Here is a 14,758-nt window from a genome sequence, read left to right as displayed (position 1 = left end):
TTGGCGGGTCCGGGCTGGGGATTCGAACCCGCCACCTTAGGTGTATGTGGCTGGCGCCTTAGCCGGTTGAGCTATAGGCGCTGAGCCTTTTCATGTGTTTTTAAGTTACTTATGGCCTAAAGAAAGTTATTAATTACCTTCATCACATTTTTCCTGGTCTTTTGTTCTGGGTAGAATGCAGTGGTGTCATCATAGCTCACTACAATCTCAAACTCTGGGTTCAAGCAATCCTCCTGCTTAGCTGGGACTGCTGACATGTCAGGATACCAGCTAATTTTTCCATTTTTAGTAGAGACTGAATCTTGCTCTTTACTTAGGCTGGTCTTGAACTCCTGAGCTCAAGCAATCCTCCCAATTTAGCCTCCCAGTGTGCTAGGATTTTAAGCATGAGCCACTGAGCCTGGCCCAGATTATTTTTCTAAACAAAAACAAAGGCTTTTTTTTCTATATCACTATATATTCACAATTAATCATCGTAGTCATGGTTACTTTGCATCACCTTATTTTCTTTTGAATCAGTACAGACTTACACTTCCAAGAGTAATAAATCCCTGAAATTGACATAGAGGCATGTGTGCACACACACCCACGCACATAACATACCTTTTTTGCACATTGTTAATGGAAATAATAGAGTTGTGTTTTTAGGTGAGGATAATTAATAAGGACCCCAAGTTATCACCTTGAATAATGGAGATTTTAAAAACTTGTGTCTGTTATGCAACAACAGGATGAATTCCAAGCATTAATTCTGGCTCTCCTAAACTGGTTTTTTAACTCTACTTTCGTCTTGCTTTGTCCCTCCTACCTCTGCCTTTTTGTTTTGTTTCATTTTCCATTGTTATTTATACAAATGTCCCACTTCACTCTCAGTTCTGATTATTAGTATCCAACCTCTAAGTGTTAGGGATCTACTTTGCTTTTGATTGCTCATAGACAGAGTTAACTGTTCTGTGGACTGAAATACCTAATTAGAACAGCACAAGATTTTGTTGGTTATATGTGGTATTTTCTAAACCATAGATGTATAAACTATTGGGCTGTTGTTATTGCAAACTTTCCATGTGAGAAAAAAAAATTTTTTTTAATGGCACTGTTTTTATTTTTGGTGATAATATGGTCTGGAACATGTGGCCTAGCAAAGGTTATAAATCTAGGAAGAAAAATTATGCTTGGCATCAATTTTAACAGTCTTAGCAATCTAACAGAGCACAAATCCCAAATTGTTTAAATACTAAATATTTACTTAAAGAAAAATGAGACCATTCAAAAATAGAATGAGTTTAAATTGTGGATTTTCTTCTAATTTAAAAGCTGACGGCTTTTTTGTATAGTCTTTATAAAATTAACAAAATAGACATTATCCTATCCATATCACAATATTTCTGTGTTGCATTTTAAAGTAAAACACACAGCATACACACATTTGGAATGAGGCCAAAGTTAGACTCCAGGGGCATAGTGTTCTGTACCTTAAATTACAATCAGATGTATTTTAGTGCAGATCAAATTTTCAGCCTGTAGTTGGTGAGAAGCCTAATTATTTGACCAGGTTACTATTTATGTAGACCATTCTATGGCTGTCTGTGGTTAATCCACAGCTGGCAGAATGCTAGCTCTGGGAGGTTTTTATTTCATGCTGGAACAGTTTGGGGAGAAATGGGGGTGGGGGCTTTAAATTCTTCTCATTAAATGAAAGGCTAAAAAGCAAGTACAGTACATACATATTACTATGGAGACAAGATGCTGTATGAACTGTTCGTTTTAATTCTCCAAGTGACAGAAATAGCAAAGGAAGCAGCTTGGATGCTCATAGTTTGCAAGTTACATTGTATTTGGTTTAAAAAAGAAAGATGAAAACATTTTAAAAAATAATGATACCTAAGACTCAGTCTTGTTGCCTTTTAGAACAGTTGAATGTTAAAGAATTAATGGATTGGAATTTTTAAATGATGAGTAGAGATTATTACAATACAAAACATTATTAGAATTTCATTAGCAATAGGTTACATGATACGAGACAATTGTAGGGGAGAAAAAGTAAGAGTTTATCCTCACCTAGCTCAAGGATCATGGCTAATACCTCTATATGAAAAGAGATTAGTAAGAGAAAAGTGTAATAGTTAATTTTATAAAGTTTTACCTAACATGAGAGTCTTCAGAAATAAAGACCCAAAGACTCAGTGAAAACTTGCATTTTTATGCTAAGTCTGACAAAAGAAGTGGATTGTCGTAGAGAAACTTGATTGGACAAAAAGAGTATGATCTAATGGTAATAAAGTGGGGAGGAGAAAGCGGGATTAGAACATAGCAAGTCCTGTCCAGATTCTTCTTGGCCTCCAGGTATAGGTTAGGAACTCTCTTGAATAGGGTTTTATGAGCTGCTTTCAGGTGAGGTGAATCGGAGAATTTCTTCTGACCAGCTCTTATATAGAAAGGCAGGGGAATGTCAAAATCACCTTCTTACTTCCTCAGTTTTCTCAGTTGCCAATGTGCCATATTTTGTGTGCTGCCCTGTGACACGATTATAGTATAAAATTCTCTCTTAATATCTCAGAATGTGTAAGGGTAGTAAATCCTCCTTTCGAAGATGGATCCCAATATACATTACCCCTGCCACACAATTCTGTTAATATTCTCATAGCATTCTATTTGAAATTTGAAAATAATGAGAAAAGATCTCTTTTTTCTTTGTAAACTTCTGAAGTTTGCATGGTGGAAGTGGTGTCTCTTGTAAGTGAATATTTCGATAACATTTTTATAACTTTTGAAAGAATTTTCTTTTACAGTTTTAAAATGAGTTCTTTCACTTATAAGCTAGGTCTTCTCTGCTTGAAGGGACCACTTCCTTTATTTTTTTTCTCTAATCCTCCCTCTCTGGCTTCTTCCTTCTTCTGTTTCTCCATAAATTCTTGTATTTGAAAAGCAAAACTGATCAAACTTTCCCTGCTATTAGAAATAACCTTCTTGGCTCGGCGCCTATAGCACAACCGGCTAAGGCGCCAGCCACGTACACCTAAGGTGGCGGGTTCGAATCCCCAGCCCGGACCCGCCAAACAACGATGATGGCTGCAACCAAAAAAAAATAGCCGGGTGTTGTGGCGGGCGCCTGTGGTCCCAGCTACTTGGGAGGCGGAGGCAGGAGACTCTCTTGGGCCCAGGAGTTGGAGGTTGCTGTGAGCTGTAATGCCACAGGCACTCTGCCCAGGGGGACAGCTTGAGGCTCTGTCTCAAAAAAAAAAAAAAGAAATAACCTTCTTGCTGATGCAGTGGTATACAACCATAGGCCAGCTATTCAGGAGGCTGAGGTGGGAGGATCTCTTGAACTCAGGCATTCAAGACCAGCCTGGGCAGCACAAGACGCCCTCTCTTAAAAAAATAAAAAATAAAATTTATTAAACTAAAACAAAGTCCTTATGTGCTCTCCTTCTTCTCCACCAACAAAAGCTGCTCTGCTCTTTTCTTCTCTGTTATCTTGCTCGAAGTATAGAAAAAATATCTGTAGTAATTTGAATCCAGTCTCTCTCACATGTAAAGCAGTGTGGCTGGGAACATTTTTTAACTTCTTTATCTTTCTTCCTTTAAATAAGAATAGTAACAGTGTCTACCTCACTGGCTTTGATATAAGACAAAAACAATAATAACTACTTACTATATAGAAAACTTCTAGTGTAGTGCCTGGCACACAAGAATTATTCAGTAAATTTCAGATTTGTTTTGTGTTTTTGAGATAGTCTCACTCTGATGCCCAGGCTAGAGCTCTATGGCATTGGCCTGGCTCAGAGCAACCTCAAACTCCTGTGTTCAAGCTATCCTCCTGCCTCAGCCTCCCAGGTACCAGAGACTACAGGTACCCACCACAACAGCCCAGCTAATTTTCCTATTTGTAGTAGAAACTTGCTCTTGCTCAGGCTGGTCTTGAATTTCTGAGCTCAAGTGATCCACCTGCTTCGGCCTCCAAGAGTACTGGGGTTATAGACATGAGCCACTGTACCTTGCCTTATTCAGGATTTTTCTGTTCCTGTTAATGGTAGAAACAGATTCAAACTCTCAGTCATCTTTGACTCCTTTTTCTTTATCACATCTTAAACAGTTGCCAAGTCATGTATGTAGTGGTCCCAGTATTTTTTTTTATACAGCCAAACACAGACTTTGATAAACTGTTGCTGATTTGTTGCTTTCCAGATTAACTTTCCTTTAAATTTTCCTGCAAACTTTTTATTCTTTGCTTTCAAGCAAAATTTCATTGCCCATGATCCGTTCCTACCACGCTGTCACATTGCCTACCAAATGGTCTTCACCTCTGATACCAAGATCCTTCGTGTTCTTAATTCAGCTGGCCTTTCCCTGTTCATCTTCTGTGATTTCCTTTTGTGTATTCCTTTTGTTCCTTATGTACCATCCAAACTAATTTCCTATGTATGTATATTTTCATCTTTGATTAATGAAGCTTTGATTAATATTAAATATGGAGATAAATGGTATTTTTAAAACATAGCTTTCCTGATATGAAACATTAATTAAAATATTTTCCTATTACCTTGCTGAAGTACGTTCCCATTATTTGAAAATTGTAATTTAGAATCTTCCTCAAAATCCAATTTAGGTATTTCTTAAGGTAACAAACTGTGATCTTAATAAACAGATTACTTTTAAGTCATTTATAAGAATCCACACTGTTTATTCACCAGAGGAATTCGGTCTGCCTTCATAGTCCAGTTTTTCTCATTTAAATGTAATTATTGTCCTGAATGAGACCTTTAGAATATTTTTTCTTTTGTAGATTCTCAGAATTCTTACAGTATTGAGCATATCAATTTAATATGAAATAAGTCATAGTTTTTCTCAGAAGTAATGGCATGCATCAAGCATATAGTACTCGTATATTAAAATTTCTCCTAGTCAAATGCTATTATTTTCTATCTTGCATTTTATAATCGTATTTTATATATGCTTTGTACTTTGTATAGGTTTCTTTTATTCTCACTTAAGTGACTCTAGGGATGGCATTTCTAACTTTTCCTTCTTTTTCCTTTATCCAGGGCTTCTTTCTTACTGTTTCCCCAGAGTCAGCACTAAAAGTGGCTCTCCATGCTTCTGAAAACAACAAGATTTTCGTTTTGAATCTGTCTGCACCATTTATTAGCCAATTCTACAAGGAACCATTGATGAAAATTATGCCTTATGTCGACATACTTTTTGGAAACGAGACGGTAAGGTACCCTTTTGTTTAAAAACAGGAAACCTGTTTTCGTTTGTGATCTATGTATATGTTTAGAAACATGTAAATAAAAGCCTAAATTTTGCACTAATTTCCTTGAGAATTACGTAACAAAATTACCTCAATGTGACTCTTGTAACTCAATATTTTCAGTATTTCATTCAGTATATAGTAAATTCTTACTTAGTAAAACATTTATTTATTTATTCACTCATTCATTTATTTAGACACAGAGTTTCACTTTTTTGTCTTGGATAGAGTACCATGGCATCATAGCCCACATCGTCCTCAGACTCCTATGTTTAAGCAGTTCTCTTGCCTCCCTCCAGAGTAGCTGGACTACAGGCACCTACCACTACCCCCAACTATTTTTCCTATTTTTAGTAGAGATGGGGTCTTGCTCTTGCTCAGGGTGGTCTCAAACTCCTGAGCTCAGGCAATCCACCCGCCCTGGGCTCCTAGAGTGCTAGGATTACAGGAGTGAGCCACCATGCTCGGCCAAACATTTACCTTTTTTTTTTTTTTTTGGAGACAGAGTCTTACTTTATCACCCTCGGTAGAGTGCTGAGGCATCACAGCTCACAGCAACCTCCAACTCTTGGGTTAGGCAATTCTGTTGTTTCGGTCTCCCGAGTAGCTGGGACTACAGGCACCTACCGCCTGGCTATTTTTTGTTGCAGTTTGACTGGGGCCAGGTTCAAACCCACCACCCTCCGTATAATGGGGCCAGCGCCCTACTCACTGAGCCACAGGCACTGCCCCGAACATTTACTTTTTAAATTATAGGCATTTGAGTTTTAATTTACACATAGTAAAATTCACCTTTTTTGGATGCATTTTTGAGTTTTTACAGATGTATACCTGACCTGTTGTTATGACTATAATTAAAATAAAAATCACTTTCATCATTTTTTTTAGTCGCTTTAAAGCCTAAGGTTGTTCAAATCTAAGGTTGATAAGTTATGAATAAATGTTGAAATATTTTATGATTTATGTTAAATTTCTTTGTTTATCATTTTTTGCTAATAGTTGTATGTTGATGGTAATAAAATGGAATTTCATTTCAGTTATGCAGCTTTTTATTTTTTACCTAGAATGTATTTTCTTCTATTCTTAATTATAGAAAATAACTTTTTTTTTTTTACTTATTTAGTATTTATTGTTTATGTTTAACCTGTAGGCTTTAAAAATTCATGAATTAAAAAAGAAAGCTCTTTAGTGTATCTTCCTATGATTTGGCCATGTCACTGAACTGTTGTGTGCTTGGGGATCTCATGTATAAAGTGAATGTGTTGTATTAGACATCTCAGAGGTTCATTCTGATTCTGCAGTTCTAACGTAGTTTGAATTTATTCACCAGTTTTATATCCAAATAAGGTAACTGTTCTATCAGTCTAGAATAACATAAAAATTGGCTTGCTGATAATTTATGAGATCACCTGGGTGAAGCTTAAAGGTCTGATTTGGTGAAAGTAATGTCATGGTGTGAGTATCTACAGAGGTGATAACTATTAGAAGGAAATGCTGTATTCCTTTTTGTGGTGGGGAGGAGACAGTCTTACTATGTTGCCCTCAGTAGAGTTGAAATGCTATATTCTTGACAATTCACAAACTGACATATTGACAAAAATAGTGGCTACTAAGTAGTGCCCGGCTACTACTTTTTTGTTGCAGTTTGGCCAGGGGGGTTTTAACCTGCCAACCTCAGTATATGCGGCCGGCGCCCTACCCACTGAGCCACAGGCACTACCCCTTATTATAGATTATTAGAGGAATTATTTTTCTCCACCTAGAAGAGGAAGTGATAAGTATAAACTGCTACATATCTGGAAGTCATATCAGGAAACCTTTTTTCTCTTTTGTTGTAATTATTGTCATTTCCATTCATTTTAATAAATACTTTTGGAGTACCTATTGTGGCAGACTAATAAACAGTGGATGCATCCTGTATTTAAAAAGACTATGGATATGGATTATATACTATGTGTCCCTAAGGTTGCCATACATAGAGAAATTGTGGCTAAATGTACCTTTGTTCACATAATGTCCACTACAAAATTTCACAAATTATTTACAATATATTCTAAATTGGCTACCTCACTGTAGCTACAATTCCCCATTTTCCCTATATATGGCAACTTTAGGGGTAACCATTGGGACACCCTCTAGAATAATAAAGACTGGCTATAGGGTGAATAGATTGGGTGGTATTTTATTAAACCAGTCTCAAAAGATCTAACAAATAAATGGATTTCTAATCGTATGCTTCAATGTTTATTCTGAGCTTGGATGAAGTAAACTACGACTGATTCAGATAAAATTATATCTGCATATAATACAAATGCAAATAACAGAATACCTTAATAAATATCAAGTAAGTTGAATGTCAAAATTGAATTTTTTTAAATAATAATATACTGCAAATATCAGTTGACTAATAAAATTTAATAGGCATAATAAAAAGGATACCATATTTGATCACAAAGAGCAAGGAGAGCAATATGTTTTATCACTTTAGTCACACCGCCCATTGTTCTTCTTCAGTACTATAGTAATAATAAATTATCTTCACTTCTCCTGGAAGAAAATGGGACATTTCATTTCTAAAATGTGATGGTAAAATATATTTCTCAGGGAATATATATATGTATAGGATTATTTTATCTTTCACTCCTCCCACCAAGAAAATGGACTTAGTTTAGTATAAATTTTTAAAATGTCAACACTTATCTAAAACCAGACACACTTGGCCCTAATTTTCTACCTGATGTCACCTTCCCTTTCTCAAAGGATTGTATACTAGTAGTGATGATTTAAAACTTTTCTGGTCACCTCAGTATTTTTCAAAAACACCCTGTCAGTCAAGACTATTTCTTCACAGGCAGTGATCAGTGATCCCTATGAGAGAAGAAATAAATAAGATAAATCTAATGACTGCCCCAGCTAACTACTTGGAGAGAGTTTCCAGGGCACAGCACAGGAAGGTAACCCAAATAGAGGCTGGCAGAGGAGATGGAGCTGGAAGTTAGAGTCAAAGACAGCTAGTGTTTGCAAGTTAAAAGTATCAGAGAAGAGGCCAGGTGAGGTGGCTTACACCTGTAATCCTAGCATTCAGAGAGGTTTGAGTTCAGGAGTTGGAGATCAGTGTAAGCAAGAATGAGGCCTGTCCTCTACTAAAAATAGAAATACCAGCCATTCGTTGTGGTGGGTATCTGTTGTCCCAGCTACTCGAGGGGCTGAGGCAAAAGGATCACTTAAGCCCAAGAATTTGAGATTGCTGTGAGCTATGGGATACCACAGGGTGAGACTCTGTCTCCAAAAAAAAAAAAAATATATATATATATATATATATATTTTTGGCCAGGGCTGGGTTTGAACCCACCGCCTCCGGCATATGGGGCCAACACCCTACTCCCGTGAGCCACAGGTGCTGCCTTTAAAAATAAAAATACCAGAGAAGAGAAAGCAGCATACAGAATGTTTTCATAGTCCTACCCAAGAGTTCAGCTTAGTACACAACAGTGCCTATTTACAAGGAGACTTACAATAAAGACTAGTAGAAGAGCCCCCTGAAAACACTAGGGAGAAAAATCTTCAGAGTGCGCGTGAGGACCTTACAGGTCCTACTCTACTAGCCAGAGTAGATAACCTAGTAATTCATGGGGTTTCAAATAGAGTATTCAGAATGATTTTGCCCCATTAACTCTAAACTGGAAGCTGTTCTGGCCCTTCCTGTCAGTTATTCCATGAGAAACACGAAGAACTAAAGCACACCAAAGAAAAAATAGAAAAAGACTATTTAGGTTGTGTATTAAAGAAATTGAATTTGTAGTTAAAACCTTGGCTGCAAAGAAAGCTCAAGGTCCAGATTGCTTCAATGTGGAATTCTACCACACATGTAAGAAAAATAAAATACAAGCTGTCTCAGAAAATTAGAACACTACCCAACTTATTCTATGAGGAATAAGCATTACCTTGATACCCAAACCAAACAAAGTATTACAGGAAAAGAGAACTACAGACCAGTATCCCTTATATATGTAGATGCCAGAATTCTTAAAATAATTTTAACAAATCAAACCCACCATAAATAAAATGGGTAATTCATCATGACCAGTAGTGCAGAATTGGTTTAACTTTTAAAAATTCATCGATATAATTCATCATACTAAAATGAAAAAAGAAAATATATGATCATCTTATTCGATATAGAAAAACACTTGAGAAAACCCAACACCCAGTGCTGATTAAAGCCCTCAGAATACTAAGAGCAGAAGGGAACGACTTCATGGCAATGAAGAACATCCGTGAAAAATACACAGCTAGGATCATACTTAATGGTGAAAGGTTGAATGCTTTTCCACCACGATGGGAAACAACAAATCAAGGATATTCACTCTTCTATTCAACATTGTACCAGGTTCTAGCCAATGCTAATAAGGCATTAAAACATTCAGATTAGGAAGGAAGAGGTCTAATGTCTGTGTTATCAAACACCATGATCATTCTTGCAGAAAAGCCAGTGTAATCTTGAAAAAGCTATTAGAACAAACAGTGAGTTTAGCAAGATTACAAGATATAGAATAAAAATAAAAACCCAGGCCACACATGGAGGCTTACATAGTGAGATTCCATCTCTATGTAAAGTTTTTTTAAAAAATTAACTAGACATGGTGGCACATGCTTATAGGCCCAACTACTTGGGAGACAGAGGCAGCAGGATCACTTGAGCCCCAGGAGTTAAGATTGCCACTGCACTCCAGCTTGTCTTTTTGGAGACAAGCCGTAAGCCCTTGTCTCAAAAAAGAAAATTAATGAGAAATAAAAAAGCAAACTTTAATACAACTGTGCAGCTGTTAGAATGTCTAAAATTAATATTGTGACCATACCAAATATTGGCAAGCATATGGAGCTACTAGAATGTAAAATGGTGTAATTACTTTGGAAAATGGTTTTCCTGTTTCTCAGAAAGTTAGATATAAACACATCATATGACCTATCTATCCCACTCCTACGTCTTCACCCAGGAGAAATGAAAGCATGTGTCCATATAAAGACATTATAAAGACAAATATTCATAGCAATTTCATGTCTTTTTTTTTAAGACAGAGTCTCACTTTGTCTCACAGCAACCTCAAACTCTTCGGTTCAAGCAATTCTCTTGCCTCAGCCTCCCAGGTAGCTGGGACAACAGCCACCGGCCACAATGCCTTGCTATTTTTAGAGACGAGGTCTTGCTCTTGCTCAGTCTGGTTTCAAACTTGTGAGTTTAGGGCAATCCACCTGCCTCAGCCTCCCAGAGTGCTAGGATTACAGGGGCGAGCCACAGTGTTGAGCCTGCCACAGTGTTGAGCCTGCAATTTTGTTTCTAATAGCCAAGGTCTGGAAAAAGAGACAAATGTCCACCAACTGGTGGCTGAATAAACAAAATGTGAATACATCCATGGAGTAGAATGCTACTCAACTATCAACGATACAAACTATATATATATATATATATCCCCAACAAATGAACAAACATCATGGATGAATTTCAGAATATTTATGCTGAGTGAAAGCTACTAGACAAAAGTGCATTCTAAATGATTTCATTTTATTCAATTCTAGAAAATACAGACTAATTTATAGTGACAGAAAGTGGATCCACTATGGCCTGGGGATAGGAATGTGCTATGAGGCACACCAATCACAGATAGGCACCAGGAAACTTAGGAGTGATGTGTGTGTTCTGATTGTGGTTGTATGACTTTATATATATGTAAAACTTTATCTAATTATACACTTATAATTTGTGTACAGTTTTGTACATCATTTATACTTTAATAAAGCTGTTAAATAGACTATATACTTTGTGATTCTACTTATATGTTTAAAAATAGGAAACTTTGTGCCCATCACATAATAACCTCCCATTCTCTCTTTTCCCTCTTCCCCTGTTCCTAGTAACCACAGCTTTACTCTTTGTCTCTATGAATTTGCCTATTGTAGTTACCTAATACAAGTAGCATTACATAATAGTAGTCTGATGTGTTGGGCTTATTTCTTTTCAAGCTTCATGTTATAGCCTAAATCAGAATGTCATCCTTTTTTAGGCCTGAATAGTATTTCATTGCATGTATTTATGAAATTTTGTTTTATCCTGCATCTGTTGATGTATATTTAATTTTTTTCCACCTTTGATTCTCGTGAATAATGTTGCTATGAATGTTAGTGTACAAGTATGTGTTTGAGTCACTGCCTTCAGTACTTATTTTAGACAGAGTCTCACTTTGTCACCCCTGATAGAGTGCTGTGGCATCACTGTAGCTCACAGCAGCCTCAAACTCCTGGGCACAAGTGATCCTCTATTCTCAGCCTCCCCAGTAGTTGGGACTACTGGTGCCTGCCACAACACCCAGCTAGTTTTTAGAGATGTGGGTCTTGCTCTTGCTTAGGCTGGTCTCAAACTCCTGACCTCCAGCAATCCACCCATCTCGGCCTCCCAAAGTGCTAGGATTACAGGCATGAGCCACCATGCCCAACCCCTTTGCAAGGTTTACTTTTAACTGAGATTGAGAATTGCACAGACACATTGGCTCATGCCTGTAATCCGGAGAGATTAGCACCCTGGGAGACAGAGGTGGGTGGATCGCTTAAGACTAGCCTAAGCAAGACCCTGGCTCTAATGAAAATAGAAAAACTATCCAGGCATCACGATGGATGCCTGTAGTTCCAGGTATTTGGGAGGCTGAGACAAGAGGATCACTTGAGCACAAGAGTTGTAGATTGTTGTGAGCTATGATGACCCATGGCACTCTACCCAAAGGGACAAAATGAGATTCTGTCTCCAAAAAAAAAAAAACTAGTAATTTGTTACATTGTATTTTGTACTTTTAAATTATATAATCTGGGCGTCATGCCAGTAGCACAGTGGTTATGGCGCCAGCCACATGCACTGAGGCTGTAGTCCCAGCTACTTGAAAGGCTAGAGAATTGCTTAAGCCCAAGTATTAGAGGTTGCTGTGAACTGTGATACCTCAACACTCTACCAAGGGTGAAAAAGTGAGGCTCTGTCTCAAAAAAAAATTATATAATCTGAGACTGGATGCAGTGGCTCACACCTATAATCCTAGCACTCTGAGGGGCTGAGGGGCTGAGGTAGGTAGATTGCCTGAGACCAGCCAGAGCCAGAGGGAGATCCCACCTCTAAAAATAGCCAGGCATTGTGGTTGGCGCCTGTAATCCCAGGTCTTTAGGAGGCTGAGGCAGGAGAATCCCTCGAGCCTAAGAGTTTGAGGTTGCTGTGAGGTATGATGTCGTGGCACTCTACCAAGGATGACAAAGTGAGACTCTGTCTCCAAAAAAAAAAAAAGAAAGAAAGAAAACGTATGCAATCTGAATTGACTAGTTATCCTTGATAAATTTGTTTTTAAGCTAGTATATAAACTCTATAAATCTGACATTGTATTTTTAATTTGTTTCTGATATCTTCAAAGTTTGAAACATTTCCCTTTAGCAACAACCATTTGTTAGCATGAAATCAGCTTAATAAAGGACATTCTACATGCAGGTAATTATATCCACCGATGCTTGCTAATGCAAGCTGCTTTATAGTCATTATCTAGCAACACATGACTAAAGACTTGATTATTCTTCTTGTTTTTCATTTTTATTAAATTAAGAAGTTTTTTTGAATAGTGTCATTTTGCAAATGGTTCTTAAGAGTAATACCTTTCAAGGCTCCATAATCACTAGATAATTAACCTGCCAGGATTAAGTACACTCAACTTTGCCTCGGGATGCTTAACTCTCAAATAGGGTCAATTATCTCATGATAATAACTGCTTTGTCAAGAGTTACCACTTAATTCTACAGTGAAAAGTCACATCATCTGTGCCATGTACTTTAAGATAGTTTAAATAATAAAATACAGTTTGAGATTGGACGGAAGAATTCGGTTGAATATTGTCATATGGTTAAGAATGATATGTTTTTAGATAAAGCTTTCCCCTCATACATCTAGTATTTTGAATCTCACAGATAATTTGAACTTATAAAGATAATATATTGCTCTGCTTCCTCAGTCCTTTTCTTGGCAACATTTCCACACTGCAGATTTCCTTACAGGGAAAGCCATTTTACCTGCTGACCTCACAGAGGATTCAGTATATTAAAATCCTCTAATAGAAACCAAGAGAATTGAAATTACTCTTTCTTTCTTGAGTGGTGATTGAGCTTTAAAATATATATATCTAGCTTGTCAATGCATGAATTAGAAAACCTTGAACAAAATTCTGCAGTTTGTTGTGGTTGTGTAGCTTCAGTCATGTTTGGACAGTGATGTGCTTGGTACAGCCAGACCCAGAAAGGCTATCAGATGGATCAGGATATTTTGAAAGAAAATGTAACATTGGCTGTAGGTGATTGAATCCATCCGTGTCTTTTAATCCTGAGTGATGGCTGTATCTCTTTATAAGTAACCTCCCAGTCATCTTTTGACCAAACATTGACTTTTTCTTTCACATATTTTGCTGCTGTGGGTGTGAGAGGAAACTTTATTGATAGTTTTTGTTTACACTGTTAAAACCATTTTAATATTTCTATTGGCATATTAACAATTTGAAAATAGCAATCCTTCTTTAAATTGAAAATACCCTTCATGTAGATACCTTATCTGAACTAATTTTTCAGTTTCTATACTTCTGTAAAATAGAAGTCCTTTACTATTTCAGTATGAACATCTGCGTAAATCTATAAATTATGTAATTGTATGTACCACATAAGGTAGATGCTATGCAGGCATACGTCTTTATTCAGATATTCTCTCTTTGGTTAGGAAAATTTCTATTTTACGCAAAATAATTAAAAATTATTTTTTAATTTTAGAAACTTCTCCTCTTTCATGTCTTATACTTTCATTCTCACAGAATTCCTTTTTTGAATTTTTACATCTTTTTTTTTTCAAGCCTAATTTTTTTAAGGAATGTGATTCCAAGCATTTCCAGGGCTGTAAAACTATTCACCTAGATCCATATTCTGACAGTATAAGAGATGGTTTTTCCTTTGCTCATAAAAGGGTATTTGAAGCATCAGTGTAGGGAATGGTGCTGTATAACAAAGGGGGCTTGTTTCTTCTTAGGAGACATGAAAGTCACCTTTCTGAGACTGTTCATAGGGATCTCCCCATTCCCCCTTTTCTGCTATAAGCCATGAGGGAAGCCTATAGACAAAACCTAAGTTTTTTTTTTTTTGAGACAGAGCCACAAGCTATCCCCCTGAGTAGAGTGCAGTGGCATCACAGCTCACAGCAACCTCCAACTCCTGGGCTCAAGTGAATCTCCTACCTCAGCCTCCCAAGTAGCTGAGACCACAGCCGCCTGCGACAACACCTGGCTATTTTTTGGTTGCAGCTGTCATTATTGTTTGGCGGGCCTAGGCTGGATTTGAACCCGCCACCTTAGGTGTATGTGGCTAGCGCCTTAGCCACTTGAGCCACAGGCTCCAAGCCCACTTTTTTCAATAATAGTATTCTCTTACGTTGTCATAACATCATGATCA

At 37.2% G+C, this 14,758-nt stretch overlaps 1 protein-coding gene across 2 annotated transcripts in view; it reads left to right on the top strand.

Annotated features, from left to right (window-relative positions):
* The window catches only part of ADK (adenosine kinase), a 553,222-nt gene that overhangs the window by 367,163 nt on the left and 171,301 nt on the right, over nucleotides 1–14,758 (top strand). For both annotated transcript variants that reach the window (XM_003783535.3, XM_023509646.1), the window contains exon 7: nucleotides 5,043–5,213. In XM_003783535.3, coding sequence (XP_003783583.1) covers nucleotides 5,043–5,213 — 171 coding nt within the window. The remainder of the gene's footprint in view (nucleotides 1–5,042; nucleotides 5,214–14,758) is intronic.

Source organism: Otolemur garnettii, unplaced genomic scaffold (assembly GCF_000181295.1).
Source record: "Otolemur garnettii isolate 467f Iridium unplaced genomic scaffold, OtoGar3 scaffold00008, whole genome shotgun sequence".
NCBI classification, from domain to species: Eukaryota; Metazoa; Chordata; class Mammalia; order Primates; family Galagidae; genus Otolemur; species Otolemur garnettii.
The sequence above is the reverse complement of the archived record's forward strand: the minus strand, read 5'-3'. Positions and strand labels throughout refer to the sequence as shown.